Source organism: Bos taurus, chromosome 14 (assembly GCF_002263795.3).
Source record: "Bos taurus isolate L1 Dominette 01449 registration number 42190680 breed Hereford chromosome 14, ARS-UCD2.0, whole genome shotgun sequence".
Classification (NCBI taxonomy): domain Eukaryota; kingdom Metazoa; phylum Chordata; class Mammalia; order Artiodactyla; family Bovidae; genus Bos; species Bos taurus.
The window spans coordinates 37,235,933-37,256,877 of NC_037341.1; the positions used below are offsets into that span (position 1 = coordinate 37,235,933).

Genomic DNA, 20,945 nt, shown 5'->3' on the forward strand with positions numbered 1-20,945 from the left:
GTTTATTTGAGTCTCAGAAGACAAGGTGATTCCTTTGAACATCTGGGTTACATCAGATAGCATACCCTTGACAGTAAAATGTAATCCTTCCCCTCGGTATATTAATAATTACATCACGTTGAAAGATAATAGCAAAAGTAACAAAATGGTCATTAGTTATGAATGACTCGTTTGTTAAAATTGTATTAGGATTTTTTCAGAAAAAGGATGGTTATCCAGATTCAGCAATTACCAATTTGTGGTCAGTATTGTTTCCTCTAGACCTCCTGCCCTCTACTTTTATTTGGGAGCAAGTTGCAGACATCATAGCATTTCTTTCTTAAATATTTAATTTTGTAATTCTACAAGTGAAAGTGTTGGTCACTCAGTTGTGTCGGACTCTTTGTGACCCCATGGGCTATAGCCCATCAGGCTCCTCTGTCCATGGGATTGCCCAGGCAGAATACTGGAGTGAGTTGCCATTTGATTCTCCAGGGGATCTTCCTGACCAGGGATTGAACCCAGGTCTCCTGCATTGTAGGCAGATTCTTTACTGTCTGAACCACCAGGGAAGCCCCTTATCTACAAGATAAGGACTTAAATAGCAATACCATTATACCTAAGCTGTCCCTAATCCCAAAGTTATCAAATATCCAGTCTACCAATTTCCAATTGTTTCATAATTTCCCCCCTCTGTTTGGATTAAGATCTAAGTAAAGTTCTCACCTTATTTACACCTACTTTTGAAATGTCTTTTAAGACTCCTAATCCGTGGGCCCTTCTATTTCTTTCACTTTGTTTTTAAGCTGTGCCACGTGGCTTGTGGGATCTTAGTTCCTCAAAAAGGAGTCAAACCAGGACGGCCAGCAACGGAAGTGAGGAATCCTGACCACTGGACCAGCAGGGAATATCTTCTTTTTTTCTTCCCCTTGCACGTCATCTGTTGAATAAACTGAGTTTTTCGTCCTATACATGTTTTCACAGTCTAGATTTTTTTATTATATTCCCAAGGTGTAGTTAATATTTCTCTGTCTACTGTATTTGCTATAAATTGGTAGTTGGACTTTAGGCTTCATTAGACTGAGGTTTGATTAGTTAGACAAGAACTAATTCATAGCTGATGTTTGTATTAATTATCTATTGTTGTATAACAAATTGCCCCTAAAATGTGGTTTAAAACAAACACAACTGCACAGTGTCTGTTGGTTGGGTATTTGGAAATGACTCAGCTGAGTGGGTATGGCTCAGGTTCTCTCATGGGGTTGCAGTGAAGATATCAGCTGATGCTCCTGTCATCTGAAGAACTGCTTCCAAGGTGGCTCACATATGTGACTGACACATTTTTTTGTTGTTTAGTTGCTTAGTCCTGTCCGACTCTTTTCGATCCTATGAAGGGCAGCACGCCAGATTTCCCTGTCCTTCACTATCTCCTGGAGCTTGCTCAAACTCATGTCCACTGAGTCAATAATGCCATCCAACCGTCTCATCCTCTGTTGCCCCTTGTCCTCCTACCCTCAGTCTTTCCTAGCATTAGGGTCTTTTCCCATGAGTCAGCTCTTGGCATCAGGTGGCCCAAATATTGGAGCTTCAGCTTCAGCATCAGCCCTTCCAATGAATATTCAGGGTTGATTTCCTTTAGGAGTGACTAGTTGGATCTCCTTGTTGTCCAAGGGACTCTCAAGAGTTTTCTCCAGCACTACAATTCGAAAGCATCAATTCTTCGGTACTCAGCCTTCTTTATGGTTCAACTCTCACATCTATACATGGTGCTGGCCTTTTGGGAGGAGATCTGGTTTCCTACTGCATGGATCTCTCTTTAGAGCTACTGTTTGAGTGAAGTCACTCAGTCGTGTTCGACTCTTTGCAACCCCGTGGACTGTAGCCCGCCAGGCTTCTCTGTCCATGGGATTCTCCAGGCAAGAATACTGGAGTGGGTTACCACTTCCTTCTCCAGGGTATCTTCCCAACCCAAGGATCGAACCTGGGTCTCCTGCATTGCAGGCAGACGCTTTATCCTCTGAGCCACCAGGGAAGCCCATAGAGCTACTGTTTGCCCCAGAGCAATTGATCCAGGAGAACAAGGTAGAGGCTTTTATGATCTATTTTGGAAGTTGCACTTTATCATTGTGCAATATTTTCTTATTTACTCAGTCACCCTTATTCATTGTTGGAGGGGACTACACAAGAATTTGCATACCAAGAAGTAAGGATATTTGGGGGCTGTATTAGAGATTGGCTACCACCCTGTTCATCCATTGAGAGGTATACGATGTGTTCTTATCTCTCTTTGTGATATTAGCAACCTCTGATGTGTTTTCTAAGTTCACTAATTTATTAGATATTACAAAATGGTTCTATTCTATCATTCCTTTTTCATGTACTAGCTCTAATACTTCTAAAAGAGAAAAGAGCATGAGAAGGCAAGGGAAACGTGCCTCTCTGTACTATTTGGTTACCAGTAGTTCAATCTCCATAGAAAGGTCAGGATAAATGCTTGATTCTTTCCCTTTATCAGTTTTCAAAATACAATTAGTTTCCTAGTACCATTGGCTGATTAGACTTTAAACAAGTATTATGAGCTCATGGATTTGAATACATTTGATGTATTTCAATACACCAAAGTTACTGTCTTATTAATGATCATACAGTCTACAGGCAGGCTGAATGTTTAAGTCTGGAAGCTATGAATGTTACATTAAATGCCAAAAGGGATTTTATAGGTGGATCTTGTGTTGGGAAGATTGTCCTGTACTGTCCAAATGGTTGCAGTAAAATCACAGGGTCCTTATAAGAGGCAGGCAGGAGATCAGGGGAGAAGGTGATGTGATGACAGAAGCAGAGATGATGCAGTGCTGAATTTTGAAGATGGAGGAATGAAAGGATTGCAGCCCACAAGCTGAAAAGGCAAGTTAATGAATCGTTCCCCTGGAGATTCCAGAAGAACTAGGTATGTTGACTCCTTGCTTTTAGTCCACTGAAAGTGATTTGGGAGGGTAGCACTGAAACGTGTATCTTATCATATGTGAAGCAGATCGCCGGTCCAGGTTTGATGCATGAGACAGGGGGCTCAGGGCTGGTGCACTGGGATGACCCTGGGGGATGGGATGGGGACAGAGGTGGGAGGGGGGTTCTGGATGGGGAACACATGTGTGCCCATGGCTAATTCATGTTGATGTATGGCAAAAACCACTACAATATTGTAAAGTAATTAGCCTCCAATTAAAATAAGTAAATTAATTAAAAACTGATTTGGACTCCAACCTTCAGAATTTTAAGAGATTTTTTTTTTCCTGGCTGCTCCAGGCGGCTTTAGGATCTTAGTTCTCCAGCTGGGGTTCAAACCTGGGCCCTCAGCAGTGAAAGTACAGAATCTTAACCACTGAACCACCAGGGAATCCCCCATTTGCATTTTTTGGGGGGGGATTTGTGCTGGGTTTCTGTTGCTGCGAGGTTTCCTCTAGTTGCAGGGACATGGGGTTACTCTTGTGGAGCACCAGCTCTAGAGCACATGGGCTAATAGCTGCGGCTCCCCGGCTCTAGAGCACAGGCTCACCAGTTGTGGCACACAGGCTTAGTCACTCTGTGGTGTGTGGGATCTTTCCAGATCAGGGATCAAACCCATGTCTTCTGCACTGGCAGGCAGATTCTTTACCACTAATCCACTACGAAAGCCCCCATTTGTTTTGTTTTTAAGGCATTAAATTTGTGGCTATTTGTTACAACAGCAATAGGAAACCATTCTTTGGTCAATGGGACTGTCATCAGATTGGTTATCTAATACAGTAAGATGTTCTAGGTATATGATCTTCTTATACCTTTTCTGCCTCAGACCTGAAACAGCACTTTCTCTAGAGTCTTTATTCCTTTTAGTGGAACTAAGATCATACCTAGTGTGTCCAGAAAAAAAAAAAAATCGGTTAAGATGGTAAATTTTCTGTGTTTTTTCCATAATATAAAAATGTATTTTAAAAGTCGGGGGAAGAAAGAGGACACACCCATGCAGGCTCCTAGTCCTCTCAGAACACACTGAAAGGAACAAAGACTCTAGTGTTAACTGTATTTGCCTTGTTGTGCAATAGGTCTCTAGAACTTTTCATCTGGCCAACCTGAAACAATACCAGTTGAGCAACTCCCCGTTTCACTAGCCCAACCCCTACCCCATGAATTTTTGCCTTAAAAAAACCAAATGGTAAAGTAGGACCATGCCTCAGTTAAAAAAAAAAAACTTTTACAAATATGATTATTTTCCTCTAAACTTGTAAATTTGAAGGCTCTGACTCTATGCTATTTTTGGCTACTAATCCACAGGCCATTGTCCTTTAAAGGATTTCAGGTAGCAAAGTATCTAAAGGGTTAGCTGTTTTTCTAGAGCAGAGTGAGAGGTTTGGAATGAAATACATTCCACACCCAAAATGATGACTATTTCAAGGTATTCCCTTGAAATTCCCTGTAGTTGGCTAAAGTGAGGGCATTCTCAAGCATGGTGGGACCCATGCCCATAATGCAGGACTCTGGCTAGTGTCCTGTGTCTGAGGTCTCATCCAGCCAGTCTCTACCCTTTGGCTCAACCTGTCGCCGAGCAAAAACACTGTGCATGAACACTGTTCAGTTCAGAGCTGACGGTCCTGCTCTCTGGGCTGTAAGAATTGATGTATAAAGATCGTGCGGGAGGGAATTCCCTGGCTGTCTAGGACTTCATGCTTCCAAGCCAAGCAGCACAGCCATAAATAAAGAAAGAATAGGAGGGTGTGCTTAGGGTTTAAAGAAAAAAGAAAAAGAACTTGGGAGAATAGCAAGCAACACAGAGGGATAAAGAGTGCTGGGCTTTTGAGTTTCTAAAGAAGACAGGTTTTGTTACTATTGACCAGGAAGTACCTCATTTTGTTTTTAAAGCTCTGTGCTCTCATTTGTATCACATGGTCGAAGAGTACATTCTAAATCATTTTCCTCTCCTCTCGCAGGAAGTGCTCAAATATTAAACACACACACGCGCGCACACACACATTCAAAAGAGGAAACAGTTGGATAGGAACTCAAATCATGTGACTGATGACTAAGTTACATTTTTTTCCCTTTACTAAAAATAAAGGGGAAGAGTCTGAAGATTAGTTACAGATTCTCCTTACATTTTTAAAGTTTTGGAGAGATTGAATCATGTTTCCATTTGTGCTTTTTTCCACCCTGTTTTCTTCCATATTTACTGAACCTAGGGAGAATCGTTGGGTCTGCAACTCCTCTGACGCCACCGTTTGGTACGACTACTGTGGTAAGTACAAAGGCGAAAACAGGTCAACCATTCCAAGGGTGTTTTCACAGGAACCTTCCTCTGCTGTCACCAGGACACAGGAAACGACCGTGTGTTCCAGCTTTTGGGGAGGCTGCTGGCAGCAAAAGGGATGTCTGGTTCCTGCCCTCTGTGGATTTTCTCCATCCATCATAGACCTCATGAGTCTCTGAACTGCGTTTCTCTTGACTTCCAAGCACTTCTGTCCTTTCCTTTGGTCAGCTATCTTTACCTTGAACCCAGTTTCAGATTCTTCCCTGTTCTGGCAGAACATCTGCTTCTGAGATTTTTGTCTCAGCCCAAGACTGGGGGCTTCCCTGGTGGCTCAGATGGTAAAGACTCTGCCTGCAATGCAGGATACCTGGGTTCATCCCTGGGTTGGGAAGATCCCCTGGAGAAGGGAGTGGCTATCCACTCCAGTATTCTTGCCTGGAGAATTCCATGGACAGAGGAGTCTGGCAGGCCATAGTCCATAAAATTGCAGAGTCAGACACGATTGAGTGACTAACATAAGATTGACTGGTTCTTCTTGAGAAGGTAGAACAGTCCTAGCTGCTTCTTGGAATTGGTTCTATCTCCAGGCTTTGATTTTTTTTTTTTTCCTCTAGCACCGTGTTGGGTGTATAACAGGCGTGTTCAAGTGTTCCAGGCTGTTGTGTTAAAGGCTTTTGGTAGAACCTCCCTAATTGGGTGTAAGGCTGATTCTGTCAGTTACTATCTGTGAGATCGTCAGCAAAGTCTCAGCCTCTCTGTGCTCCAGCTTTTTAATCTGTAAAGTGAAAGTGATTTTCAAACCCATTTTGCAAGGATTATTTTGAGGTAGAATTTTCAGCCCAGAGCCACATAGAAACAATAACATTAATTACTTAAAAAAAGAAATCAGCCACAGTCGAATGCTATTCACTGGTTGGATCACTGTTGTTTGTTTTGTTCTATCTTGTTTTGCTTCCCCCCTTTCTCTACAAATATCTGCTGGTCTGAAAGCACAGCTTTGGAGCTTGACCACTGTTTTGGTTTGGTGCTTTACACCAAAGCACCATGGGTTGGTTGGCCTTTTCTACCGACTAGCAATATCAGGAAGTCTTAAAGGGATGCTCCTGAAAATACTGGTTAGTTGAAATTCTCATGGGAAAAAAGGATTTATGGTCTAATCATATGGGGGAGATTTACAAATGTACTTTGAGTTCTGAGAAGTTCTGCAGTAAATAAATCTATTTAATCTCCCAATTTTCAGTTTTATTTTCTCTAATTTTTTGAGTGTGCCAAATACACTCTGGCAAATATTAATATAAAGTTACTCCTGGGGAATTAGAAGTAATCCCAGATGTGGGAACAAAGTCTAAGTGTGTGACCAGTCTCAGACTGATGGCTTTTTTCCTGTTTGTGATTGTACTGAATTCCTGCTCAACTTATCCCTGAAAATTCCCCATCCCGGGAGGTCAGTTCACACTCCTGTGTCCCAGGACCTCCTCAGTGCACTCAGCCCTCTTCTCTCTGCTTTGGTGCTGAGAGAACCAAAGACAGAACCTTCTCTCTGCTCCACACACACTGATTATACCACCTTTTCTGTGCTGTGTTTCATATGGTCTTTATTTATGTAACACTTTATACTATCTATCTAGCTTTTTTAAAAAAATATTTTTTGGTGTAGACCACTTTTAAAGCCTCTATTGAATTTATTACAATATTGCTTCTGTTTGTTATGTTTGGGTTTTTTGGCCTCAAGGCACGTGGGATCTTAGCTTCCTGACCAGGGATTGAACCCACACTCCCTGCATTGGAAGGTGAAGTCTTAACCACTGGACAGCCAGGGAAGTCCCAATTTATTTAACTCTTAATCTTCTAGTAACGCTAACTCAATTTGTCTTTTAATTTGATTTTTTTGAGAAAGGATCTTCTTTTCTTAAAAAAATTTATTTTATTTATTTATTTGGCTGAGGCGGGTCTTAGTTGTGGCACTCGGGGTCTTTGATCTTTGTTGCGGCATGTAGGTTCTTTTCAGTTGCAGCATATGGAATCTAGTTTCCTGACCAGGGATCAAACCCAGGTGCCCTGCATTGGCAGCTTGGTGTCTTAGCCACTGAACCACCAGGGAAATCCCTTGAGGAGGGATCTTACCTGCTTCTCTCCAATGCTGAGAAATTTCATGGTCTTTTTCTGTTGCCCCACGGATGTAGGGATCATGGGGAGCAGGTTGGGGCACACAGCTACAGCAAGACTCTCCTGGCTGCCAGGCCTCTCTGACCCTCCTCATCTGTGCCAAGATGGAAGCGGATCATGTGTTAGAAGCATTGATCCCTCCAGTGTTATTGTCAGGATGTTGGTGACAATAACTCAGTCCTTTCTGTGAGCATGATTCCCATTTGGCCTAACTACTGGGCTTACATGGTGTACCTGTTTGCCAGGGCTGCTGTAACTAAACAGCACAGACTGTGTGGCTTAATCAGCAGAAATCTATTTCTCACAGTTCTCGAGGTGGGAAATCCAAGTTCAAGGTTTAATTTCATTCTGAGGACTCTCTCCTTGGCTTGTAAATGACCATCTTCTTGCCATGTGTTCATATGACCTTTTCTCTGTGTGCGCTCATTCCTGGGGACTCCCTGTATGTCTAAATCACCTCTTCTTCTAAGGTTACTGATGACATTGGATTAGAGCCTACTCTAATGGGCTCATTTTAATTTAATCATCTCTTAAAGGCACTGTCTCCAAAGACAGTTGAAGAAGGAAATGGCAACCCACTCCAGTATTCTTGCCTGGGAAATTTCATGGACAGGGGAGCCTGGTGGGCTACAGTCCATGGAGTTGCAAAAGAGTCAGATTCAACTTAGCAATTAAACAACAACCAAAGACAGTCACATTCTGAGCTTCTAAGGATTAAAATGTCAACATATGAATTTAGGGAGAGCACATTTCAGCCCGCAACATACAGAAATGGGAATAATTGGCTGTTTTATTCTCCAACTCTGGAAAAGGCAGAAAACATGGCTGTGCGAGTCAGTCCACACAGTCCTGGACAGGCACTGTCCTGTAGCCTAGAGTTGTTAGACTCAGTTGTAATGTGTTTTTGGCTGTAGGTCATCCTGAAATGTAAGGAATTCATGGATTATTTAATTTAGCCAGTATTCACTGAGCATCTGGCATGTGCTTGTTCTAGACATTGAGGATAATGTAGCAGTGAACAACAAAAGTCCCAGCCCTCCTGGAGTTTTGATCAGTGAAATATTCAGCATGTCAGATGGTGGTGACTGCTATGAGAAAAGAGTAAGGTGAGGGAGGGGATAGAGAGTGCAAAGATGGGAGTGGGGGTTGCATTTTAAGTTAGGATGGCCAAAGAGGGCCTCACTGAGGAGGTGACACGTAGCCAGGACAGGAATAGTAAAGGGAGTGAGCCACGACCATACCCAGGGGAAGGGGTGGGGGAAAGAGCAAGCCCAGTGGCCTAGAGGTGGTGAGGAAGGAATAGCAAGGAGGCCAGTGTGGGTGCCATGGAGTGAGTGCTGGGGAAGCAGTAGGAGATGACCTCATAGAAGGGAACGGGAAAGGAACGACAGCTTTGTAAGTCAGGAGATGACTTTACCTTTTACTGTGAGCAAAGCTTGGTCTGTCTCATGGATTGGTAATCTGTAAAATGGCAAAGGTGGAAGCAGACAACCTGTGGGGAGACTTGCAATAGTCCAAGTGAATGAGAGATTGGTGACTCAGGCCAGAGCGGGAGCAGTGGAGGTGATGAGGTGGGGTTGGTGCTGGAAGTCCCCTACATTCAAACCTTCAAATTGCAAACTTTCAGAGATGCGAACATGTGTTCCATCAATGTCAGGCATGAGTGAAATTGCAGCTTTCCCTCCATCTCCTGTTGCTGACATTCCTTCAGCTCTGATGTCTCCCACCTCCTCTCCGTCCTCAGTAACTCTTCTTGCCTGTTCACTCAGTGCCAGCTCCTATATGCCAGCCGATGTATGGTACTACTGTACTTTTCAAGGTACTATGCTGCTGCTGCTAAGTCACTTCAGTCGTGTCCGACTCTGTGTGACCCCATAGACGGCAGCCCACCAGGCTCTGCCATCCCTGGGATTCTCCAGGCAAGCACACTGGAGTGGGTTGCCATTTCCTTCTCCAATGCATGAAAGTGAAAAGTGAAAGTGAAGTTGCTCAGTTGTGTCCGACCCTCAGCAAACCCATGGACTGTGGCCTTCCAGGCTCCTCCGTCCATGAGATTTTTCCAGGCAAGAGTACTGGAGTGGGGTGCCATTGCCTTCTCCACAAGGTACTATACTACAAGATAAAAAATGTTTTATTTTTTGTTTGCTTTTTATGTATTATTTGTGTGAAAAGTATTATAAACCTACTACAGTACAGTACTTTATCACCAATCATGTTAATTGGGTACCTAGGCTAATTTTGTTGGACCTAAGAGCAAATTGGACTTATGAATGCACTCTTGGAACAGAACTTATTCGTATGTAGGGGACTTACTGTCTTCTGAAGATGGAGCCACTGGACTTGCTGACTGATTGGATATGTGGTTGCTGCATGGTCCTCCCAGCTAACTGTGTGTATCTTGGCATCTGATCTTCCCTCTCTTCCCCCTAGCTCCCGACTCCAGGCAGGCCAGCCTCTTGACTGACCTTTATTTATATTTCTACTATTCTCTAACCTGAAATATTCTGTATCTTTCTGTTCTTTGGAAACCTTTGAGGTCCATTAAAAGTCCTACTTGCCTTACAGAGACTAGTCAAGTAAGTTGAATTTAATTCAGTTTATTAATGTCTTTAATAGGCATTATGTTTAGTTATTTTAGTTATTATGCTGAGGAATGCTGAAGAGGCATATTAAGTTATAGCTGGTATGGGACTTCTCTGGTGATCCAGTGACTAAGACTCAGGGGGCCTGGGTTTCATCACTGGTCAGGGAAATAGATCCCACATGCCACAACTAAAGATCCCATATGCTGCTACTAAGACTTGGTGCAGGCAAATAAATATTAAAAAAAAAAAAACCAATATAGCTGGCATCCTCAAGGAACTCCTGACTTTTGTCTTACTTATGGGTGTTAGTGTAATAGAGGGCTTCCCCCAGTGGCTCATCGGTAAAGAATTCGCCTGCATTGGAGTAGTCACAGAAGATTGTGGGTTCGGTCCCTGGGTTGGGAAGATCCCCTGGAGGAGGGCATGGCAACCCACTCCAGTATTCTTGCCTGGAGAATCCCATGGACAGCGGAGCCTAGTGGGCTACAGTCCATGGGGTCACAAAGAGTTGGACACGACTGAATTCACACACACACACACACACACACACACACACACACACACACAGTGTAATAGAGCACTGTTGTGTGCATCCCTTGGTATGTGGCCGGTTGGCCTTCGTGGTTACTTGCCTCACCCGCCTCTGAGTTGACCGTTAGTGGTCCTGCTCAGCCATTGGTCGGTGCCGCAATGGCCCCGCCTCCAAGTGACCAAATCAACCAGTGACCATTAGTGGTCCATTCAGCCAACAGGCGGTGGAGTGGCGGTTGTCTGGCTGAGTCTGAGGTAAGAGGCGGATCCCAGCCTTTTCCCCTCTCCCTTGGGGGCCCTCTAGCCCACCCAGCCTTGGGCCAGAGTGAGAGCTGGGACCCAGGAACAGGCTGGTGGCTGTGTCCTGCCAGGCTCCAGAGTCCTCACCAAGGCCACGCACTGGCCAGGCCTAGGCCTTGAAGCAGCGGTGAACCTCTCCTGCATCCCCATCCCTGTGGCCTCGAGGCAGCAGCCGTCTGCCTGGGATGCAGTCTGGGGACTTGCCCCCTACGCCTGGGCGGCCTGAGGGCAGATTGGATTCTGGGCGTTTGCCTCCCTCAGCGATGGCGGCTGGGCAGCATCTGGGGACCTGGCCTTGAGGGAGCCTGCAGCTGAGATTCGCCTCCTTTCAGCCAGGACTGGACTTCGGCGGGGTAGGAGTTGTCTGGGGACCTGGCCTTTCTTGTCAGGACAGAGAATCACATTCATTTGATGGAGGTTTATAGGAACATGCTTACCTGACCATTACCTGACCTGAAGAGCAAAGGCTCTGACACTAAGACCTTTGCAACAACTACCCACAACCCTCCTTCTCTTTTCTTAGAAAAGGGCTTTCCTGAGAGCTTTCAGGGAATTGGGATTTTTAAAGGCATGAGCCACCCGTCTCCTTGCATAGTCCTGCCGTAAACTTTTTTCTGCCCCAGACTCCAACGTTTTTGTATTTACTTCAGTTCAATTCAGTCGCTCAGTTGTGTCCGACTCCTTGCAACCCCATGGACTGCAGCACACCAGGCCTCCCTGTCCATTATCAACTCCCGGAGTTCACTCAAACTCATGTCCACTAAGTCGGTGATGCCATCCAACCATCTCATCCTCTGTTGTCCCCTTCTCCTCCTGCCTTCAATCTTTCCCAGCATCAAGGTCTTTTCAAATGAGTCAGCTCTTTGCATCAGGTAGCCAAAGTATTGGAGTTTCAGCTTCAACATCAGTCCTTCCAATGAACACTCAGACTGTTTTTGTATTATTTGGCTTCATTGTGCATTGGGTGCATGGACTTGCATTTCAGTAACAGTAGGAAGGTTAACTATACATATCACCAGGATTCGTCTATTATTCTACAGACTCAGCATTCCACTGGGAAGTCTAATAGCCGTTTGGAGCTAGGACTTTTCATTTATACTCCTTTCCACATCTGTTTCTTCCGAAATCTTCCTCATGACATTATCCACCTAATTCCTTAGCCCCCAGACCAGAGGTATCCCTAATTATCTCTTTCCTGTAACTTTCACATTGGATTTATCAATGACTCCATTTTCATTTTCCCCAGAACATATTTTAAAGCCAACTACATTTTTTTTTTGGCTGTGCTGCTTGTCTTGTGGGATCTTAGTTCCTCAACTAGGGATTGAATCCTGGCTGCAGTAGTAAAAATACTAAGTTCTAACCACTGGTGCATGTATGTGTTCAGCTGCTGGCTTGCCAGGGAATTCCCCAACTACCTTTTTTATAAATTTAATTTTTACTTTATATCAGAATATAATTGATTTACAATGCTGTGCTAGGTACAGCAAAGTAGTTTGGTTATATATATACAAATATTGATTCCTTTTCAATTTCTTTTCCCATATAGGTTATCACAGAATATTAGGTAGAATCCCCTGTATACAGTAGGCCCTGTTGATTATCTGTTTTATTTATAGCATGTGTATATGTTAATCCCAAACTCCTAATTTATCTTTCCCTCCTACCTTTCCCGTTTGGTCATCATAAATTTGTTTTCACAGTCTGTGAGTCTGTTTCTATTTTTTAAATAAGTTCATTTGTATCGGTTTTTTTAAGATTCCATATATAAGGGATATCATATGATATTTGTCTTTCTCTGTCTGACTCACTTCTCTTAGTTTAATAAATGTCTTAAATCCATCCATGTTGCTGCAAATGGCATCATTTCTTTCTTTCTTATGGCTGAGTAATAGCCCATTGTATTTATGCACCACATCTTCTTTATCCACTCCTCTGTCAGTGGTCATTTAGGTTGCTTCCATGTCTTGGCCACTGTAAATAATTAAAGCCAACCATTTTTCACTGTCCACTGCTCACCACTTATGCCATCCTCATCTCTTTTCTCTGGCCTCTGCAACATCCTCTTAAACTGGCCTCTCTCCATTTTAATTCCTTCCCCCATACAATCAGTTCTCATCATGGAGACCAGAGAGATCTTTTGAAAATGTAAATAAGTTACATAAGACTATTTTGATTGCTTAAAACCCCCAGTGGTTTTTCGCTACAGTTAGAGTGAAACCCCAACTTTATACCAAGGCCTCTAAGACCCTTCAAGATGGCCCTGCCTACCTGTCTGATTTCTATGATTCCCACCACCCCCCCATTATTTTCCATTTACATTGACCTATATTATTATTATTACTATCATTATTTGTATTACCAACATAATAAAACTCACACTTTTAAAGTGTACAATTCAATGATATTAAATACATTCACATTGCTTTGCAACTATCACCAATTTTCAGAATTTTTCATCATTCCAAACTGAAACTCTGTACCCATTAAAAAGTAACTCCCCATTTCTTCCTCCCCTTAGTCCCTGATAACCTCTACTCTACTTTCTGTCTCTGTGAATTTGCCTATTATGTGTATCTCATGAAACATTATTTGTATATATATGCATGTATGTTTATTTTTGTGGCTTGAACATATCAAAGTCATTGTCACCTCTGAGTCTGCGTTCCTGATCACAGCGTCCACAGAGTTGGTTGCTTCCTGTCACTCACTTAATGGATACTATAGTTGAGGTATCTCTACCCACTGCCACTCCCCCAACTTCTCTGTCCCTACCACATACTCAGTCTTTCTCTCATGGCCGGGTTAGATTTCTTTACTAGAATGTGCATTTATCAATTGTTCATTGTTCCTGTAGTGCCTAGAGCAATATTTGGTGCTAAGAAGTGAATAAGCACACATTTATTATTTACAGTGTGCTATGTGCCAGAGTCATGCAAAATGAATAGAGACGTGCTTCCTGCCCTCAAGACTTGCACTATTTTTACGAAGAAGAATGATGTGTGAGCAAATAACTGTAGTAAACATTTTGAATGACCATTCAAGGATGATCAAGTACTGTGAATGACAGTGTGTTTGTGGCTGTTGGGCTGGGAAGGTGTGGAGGAGTCAAGGAAGGTTTAACAGAATTGTTGATATTTGAGTACATATTGAAGGCATATGAAGGAGTTTACAGACTGATGAGGACAAGGGCATTCCTGTCAGAAGGAACTGCGTATTTATGTAATGGAAATCCTGTTAAAGGAGTAAAATGAAGTGCTGTGATAGTTCAACTCCAACCAAGGCTTTCTCTTGTGATCTCCAGTGGTACTTACTGCCAACACTCAGAGTGGCACTGATTTCATTTCATGTGCTAACTGCAGTTGCCTGGGATGTTAAGAAGGACTCTTAAGGCAGAACTCAGGGGAAAAGTGCTACGATGGATTAGCAATGCTGATACATTTGCAGGGGAACTTAGAGGCTCTTATTCTATGCTGGACCTGGTCACTACTTTCTATATTTATTAAACCAAATGTAGAATTTTACCATAAACATGGTGACTTTAAAGTAATAAAACTATTTTCCATTAGTTCCCAAACCTTTGCAAATAAATGAAGAATCACTTATTATACACTGTTATGTGATTTTTTTTTGACTCTTACATCTAATTTTTTTTAAATGTATGGTGGTCTTGTCTTTCTAGAAAAATCTTAGGCTTCCTGATGTAAAGATTAAGGTTACATTTCTATACTCCACCCTGCCTTGCTGTGGTGCTGGCTCAATACTGAGCACCAATAGGGGTATTCTGACCATTTGTCTGATTGGATTGACTTGATAGTTTCATCATAATCAGACCAACTTCAGACATTAGGAACCTTAACTGAAAGTAGAGAATTGCCCTTATGACAGTTGGTACTGGTAATTCACTGCTTTTAACTTGTTCCCAGCTTTACTCCAGGGTCTTGATGGTTTTCTACAAGCTTATCACTGAGAAAGAAGAGACACATTGCACTGTGCTTGGCAATGCATATGAAAGTGCCCATGTTGATTCAATACCATGTCAACCTTTTCAATGGCAAGAAAATAAATAAGTATACTAATTATGCAAACCTTCAAAAATCTAGGTGGAAAAGAAGACAATAAGGCACATAAGTCAATCAGTTAAGAGTTAACCACTATGAACAGTTTGTTATTTTGGTAAATATTCTTTTAGATATATAATAACATGTTAAAAATAGTAAAAATGGAATCATATTGGGTATATTGTTGGGTAACCAGCAGCTTTAAAACCTGATAGTATGCCACAAACCTCTATATCATTAAATATCTTAAAAATTTATTTAAATGACTTTGAAAGTGAAAAGTGAAAGTGTTAGTCACTTAGTCTTGTCCGACTCTTTGTGACCCCATGGACTGTAGTCCACCAGGCTCTTCTGCCCATGGAATTCTCCAGTCAAGAATACTGGAGGGGGTGGCCATTTCCTTCTCCAGGGGATCTTCCCAACCCAGGGATCGAACCCGGGTCTTCTGCATTGCAGGTGCATTTTTTACCATCTGAGTCACCAGGGGTTTAATGACTTTACATTAATTCAATAAATAGATGCACAATATTTATTCAGTTGGGTTTCTCTGGTAGCTCAACAGTAAAGAACCCGGGTGTCAAAGCAGGAGACCCCTGGATCAGCAAGATCCCCTGGAGAAGGAAATGGTAATCCATCCAGTATTCTTGCCTGGGAAATACCATGGACAGAAGAGCCTGGTGGGCTACAGTCCATTAGGTTACAAAAGAATCGGACGTGACTTAGTGACTGAGAATTAGTATTTATTCACTCACCTCTGAGCATTTTTTAAAAACTTGAGGTATAATTGCTATATAACATTATAATAGTTTCATGTATACAATGTGATCTGATATCTGTATAGACTGTGACGTGAACACCATGATAAATTTAGTTAGCATCCATCACTTCACATAGTTGGGCTTCCCAGGTGGCGCTAGTGGTAAAGAACCCACCTGCCAATTCAGGAGACATAAGAGACACATGTTCAGTCCCTGGGTTGGGAAGATCCCCTGGAGGAGGGCATGGCAACCCACTCCAGTATTCTTGTCTGGAGAATCCCATGGACAGAGGAGCCTGGTGGGCTACAGTCCATAAGATCGCAAAGAGTTGGACATGACTGAAGTGACCTAGCACACACACCTCACATAGGTTACCAGTCTTTTTTCTTATGCTGAAAACTTTTAAGATCTACCTTTTTTTCTGAAATTCCCTGGCAGTCCAGTGTTCAGGACTCAGCACTTTCATTGTGGTGACCCAGGTTCATCCCCTGGTTAGGGCACCAAGAATCTGAATGCCACAAGCATGTTCCTCCCACAAGCCCCCAAAAGATCTATTTTCTTAGTAACCTTTAAATATGCAAAATAGTATTATTAACTATAGTCACCCAAGCTATACATTATATCCCCATTACTTACTTATTTTATAACTGAAGTTTGTATCTTTTGACCCCTTCCACTCATTTCTCCCACCTTCGGCCCCCTGCTTCTGGCAACCACAAGTCTGTTTTCTGAGTTGGTTTTTGTGTGTTTTCTGTGTTTGTTTGTTTTTCAGATTCCACATAAAAGTGAAGTCATATAGTGCTTATCTTTCTTTGTCTGACTAATTTCACTCAGCATAATGCCCTCAAATTTCATCAGTGCTGTTGCAAATTCAGGATGTTTTTCTTTGGTCGTAATTGTCCCAGGAATGAGCATCTTTCATCAAGTATTTGTCAACATCCATGATTTGGTGAAATGACTGTTAATATAGCTCCTTCTGTGAGAATTTTATTGCAGGGAAACTCAATTCATTGAATGAGAGATGTTAACATTAATTTTTAAGGGTTGCATTTAGGGGCAAATTAAATAAAACTGGTTTAGTCTCTTTCTCCTCCTCCTCGGTGCTTTTATAAGTTCTTCTTGAAATTTCTTATTTAGGAAGATTTGTTTATTAACTCATTCATTCATTCATGTATTCAGTCTCTTAACATTTACTAGAACTCTACTTGATGTGTATTTTCTATTTTTAACCAGTGAAACATACAAAAAGGTGAGGAGAGTAGAGAAAAGAAGAGCAATGTAGAAAAGAACAGGCTAAAAAGTATGAAAATGGAACAAGTAATTTTATGAAAATATGTTTTGAGGAGTTCACCCACTTCCACACAGTTTAAAGTAATTCACTACCTTCAAACTACACCTTAACAATATAAGGACCAATGTAAGGGCACTAAAACACTAATCTATTTACATTATAGGGAGTTTTTTTTTTTTTGGTATTTGTATTTGTACAGAATTTTAAATTTTATTTTACTGTGGTAGGAACACTTTACATGGACTCTACCCTCTTCAATTTTTGAGTGTACATTATTGTTGACTGTGGGCATGAAGTTGTATAGCAGATCTCTAGAGCTTAGTCACTTGCTTGACTGAAACTCTATGCCTGTGATTAGTTACTCCCCATTTCTCCATCCCCTAAGCCCCTGACAACTACTAGCCACTCTCTGATTCTATGAATTTGACTGTTTTAGATACATGGAATTATGCAGTATTTGTCCTTATGTGACTGGTTTATTTCCTTTAGCATAACGGAGAAGGCGGTGGCAACCCACTCCAGTACTCTTGCCTGGAAAACCCCATGGATGGGGGAGCCTGGTAGGCTGCAGTCCATGGGGTTGCGAAGAGTCAGACATGACTGAGCGACTTCACTTTCACTTCTCACTTTCATGCATTGGAGAAGGTAATGGCAACCCACTCCAGTGTTCTTGCCTGGAGAATCCCAGGGATAGGGGAGCCTGGTGGGCTGCCGTCTGTGGGGTCGCACAGAGTCGGACACGACTGAAGCGACTTAGCAGCAGCAGCAGCAATGTCCTTGAGGTTCATTCATATTGTAGCATATTGCAAAATTTCCTTTTTTAAAAAAGATTAAATAGTATCCCACTGTATGTATATACCACATTTTCTTTATGCATACATCTGTTGATGGACATTTAGGTTGTTCCCACACCTTGGATATTGTGAATAGTGCTACAATGAATGTAGGAATGCTAATGTCTCTTCAAGATCCTGATTTCAATTATTTTGGATAAGTACTCAGAAGTAGGTTTGCTGGATCACATAGTAGTAATATTTTCAATTTTTTTCTGAGGAATCTCCATATTGTTTTTTATAGCAGTTGTATCATTTTGCATTCCTACAAGCAGTGTGCAAACATTCCAGTTTCTCCACATCCTTTTCAACTTTTTTTGATAGTAGCCAATCTGACTACTATCAAAACAAGAAAGAGGAGCGAGGTGACATCTCATTGTGGTTTCATGATTTGCATTTTCCTGATGCTTAGTGACAGGCATTTTTTCATATACCTGTTGGTCATTTGTATATTTTCTTTGAAGAAATGTACATTCAAGTCCTTAGCTCATTTAAAAATCAGATTGTTAGTTTCATTACAATTGAATTTTTGGAATTCCTTATATATTTTGGAGACCCACACTTTATCAGATATATGGTTTGCAAGTATTTTCTCCCAGTCCATAGGCTGCCTTTTCACCCCGTTGATTGTTTCCTTTTCTGTACAGGAGATTTTTGGTTTGATATAGTCCCACTTGTTTATTTATATTTTTGCAGCCTTTGTTTTGGTGTCATATCCATTAAATCATTGTAAAATCCAATGTCATGAAGTTTTTCCCATGTGTTTTCTTCTAGCGTTTTTATAGTTTTGAATCTTATGTTTAAGTCTTTAATCCCTTTTGAACTGGCTCTTGTTTGTGGTATAAGATAAAGATCCAGTTTCATTCTTTTGCATGTTTTCCCAGCACCATTTGTTGAAGAGACTTTCCTTTAAATATTGTGCATTTTTGGCATCCTTGTCAAAGATTAGTTTGCAGAATATATGTGGATTTATTTCTGGGTTCCCTGTTCAGTTCCACTGGTCTATATGGCCATATTTTTGACATTACCATACTATTTTGATTACTATAGCTTTGATATATAGTTCAAAATCAGAAAATGTGATGCTTCCCGATTTGTTCCTCTTTCTCAAATTTATCATCCTTATGGTTCCATATGAATTTTAGAGTTGTTTTTTCTATTTATGTAAAAAAAAGTCATTGAGATTTTGATAGAAATGTATTGATTCTATAGATTGTCTTGCATAAAATGGACATTTTAATAGCATTACCTCTTCTAAACAAGGAAGTGAAGTGAAAGTCACTCAGTCATGTCTGACTCTTTGCAACACCATGGACTGTAGCCTGTCAGCTCCTCTGCCATGAAATTCTCGAGGTCAAAATACTGGAGTGGGTATCCATTCCCTTCTCCAGGGAACCTTACCAACCCAGGGATTGAACCCAGGTCTCCTGCATTGCAGGCAGATTCTTTACCAGCTGAGCCACAAGAGAAGCCCAATGAACATAAGATTTTTTTTTATTTGTTTGTGCCTTGTTTAATTTCTTTCATCAATGTTTTGTAGTTTTCAACATACAAGTCTTTTACCGTCTTAAGTAAGTTTAATCCTAGATATTTTATAATCTTGGTGATAGTGTAAATGGCATTGTTTTCCTAATTTCCTTTTTGTATAGTTCATCACTAGTATATAGAAATGCAACTGGTATTTTGTATTTTGATATTGTATTCTGTAGCTTTACTGAATTTTTTTTATTAGTTCTGACAATTTTTAATGGAGTCTTTAGGGTTTTCTTTATATAAAATTTTCCATCTGCAAACAGAAAATTTTACTTTTTCCTTTCTGGTATGGATGCCTTTTATTTATTTTTCTTATGTAATTCATCTGGCTAGGATTTGCAGTACTGTTGAGAGTGAGTATCCCTGTCTTGCTCCTGATCTGAGAGGGAAAATCTTTCAATTTTTCATTGTTGGGTATGATATTAGCTATGAACTTTTCATATATGGCCTTCATTATGTTGAGGCCATTTCCTCTAATTATAGTTTGTTGGGAATTTTTATCATGAAAAGGTGTTGAATTTTGTTGTCTATTGAGATGGTCATGTGATTTTTATTCTTCAGTCTATTAATGTGGCATATAGGTTAATTGATTTTTGTATATTGGACTATCCTTTGCATCCCAGGTAAAAATGCCTTTTAGTCATGGTGTGTAATCCTCTTAATGTGCTATTGAATTCAGTTTGCTAGTATTTTGTGAGGATTTTTGCATGTAAATTCATCAGGGATGTTGGCTTATAATTTTCTTTTCTTGTGGTGTCTTTGTCTGGCTTTATAATGCTAGCTTCATAAAATGAGTTTGGAAGTGTGCCCTCTCCTCCATTTTTGGGGGGACAGTTTGAGAAGAATTGGTGTTAATTCTGACCTAAATGTTCGGTAGAATTCTCCTGTGGAGCCATCTGGCCCTGGACTTTTCTTTGGGAAATTTGCAGTTACTGATTCAGTCTCCTTACTAGTTCTAAGACTGTTCAGACTTTATTTATTTAGTCCACTGGGGATCTCCTTGGAAAATTTGGGGCTCTGAATGCATAAACCATCTCTTCCCTTCTGAGTGAAATTAAGGGGTAGGGTATCTCTTCCTCATTATGCTAAGCCAGGAGCAGTGTCTCTGGTGAGAGATGTCTTGAACCTCACTATTGACTTGGTGAGTCTGGTTTTACATTCTCCGGGATGCACGAAACTGTTGGCTGGTTTCTGATTTCTCACAAAGGGAAATTGTCTATAAATTATTGCTGTATTGGTGTGTTTGTAGGGGGAAGGAAGACTTTATCTGCCCTCTGGCTGACTTCACTCTTCTGGGGATGACGATATTTTTAACTACTCTCAATTTTGCTCATTATAAAATTTTAATGGAAAAGGTAGTTTTGAGGAGGGGGCCCTGATATTCAGAATACTTATCATAAATGACGTAAAATTATTTTAATTTTATTGACATTTTCTTTATTCTATTTAGATAACTTGAAATTTCCTGTTTCAATACGTTCTGAGCCCTGTATAACATTGAAGGGAAGCCGTGGAATACTCTATCTCTACTACATTCCAAGTAAGTCCAAAATTTTGTTCTTGTAGATCAATTAAAGGGGCTCCATAAATATCAGTGATAAATGATGAAGTTCTAAATGTACGTGTATTA

At 41.2% G+C, this 20,945-nt stretch overlaps 1 protein-coding gene across 1 annotated transcript in view; it reads left to right on the top strand.

The window, feature by feature from the left end:
- The first annotated feature begins 5,130 nt into the window (after positions 1-5,130).
- LY96 (lymphocyte antigen 96) overlaps positions 5,131-20,945 on the top strand; it is a 32,825-nt gene continuing 17,010 nt past the window's right edge. The window contains 2 exon segments of the mRNA NM_001046517.1: positions 5,131-5,245; positions 20,766-20,855. Of these exon segments, the coding sequence (NP_001039982.1) occupies positions 5,134-5,245; positions 20,766-20,855 (202 nt within the window). The 5' untranslated portion in view covers positions 5,131-5,133.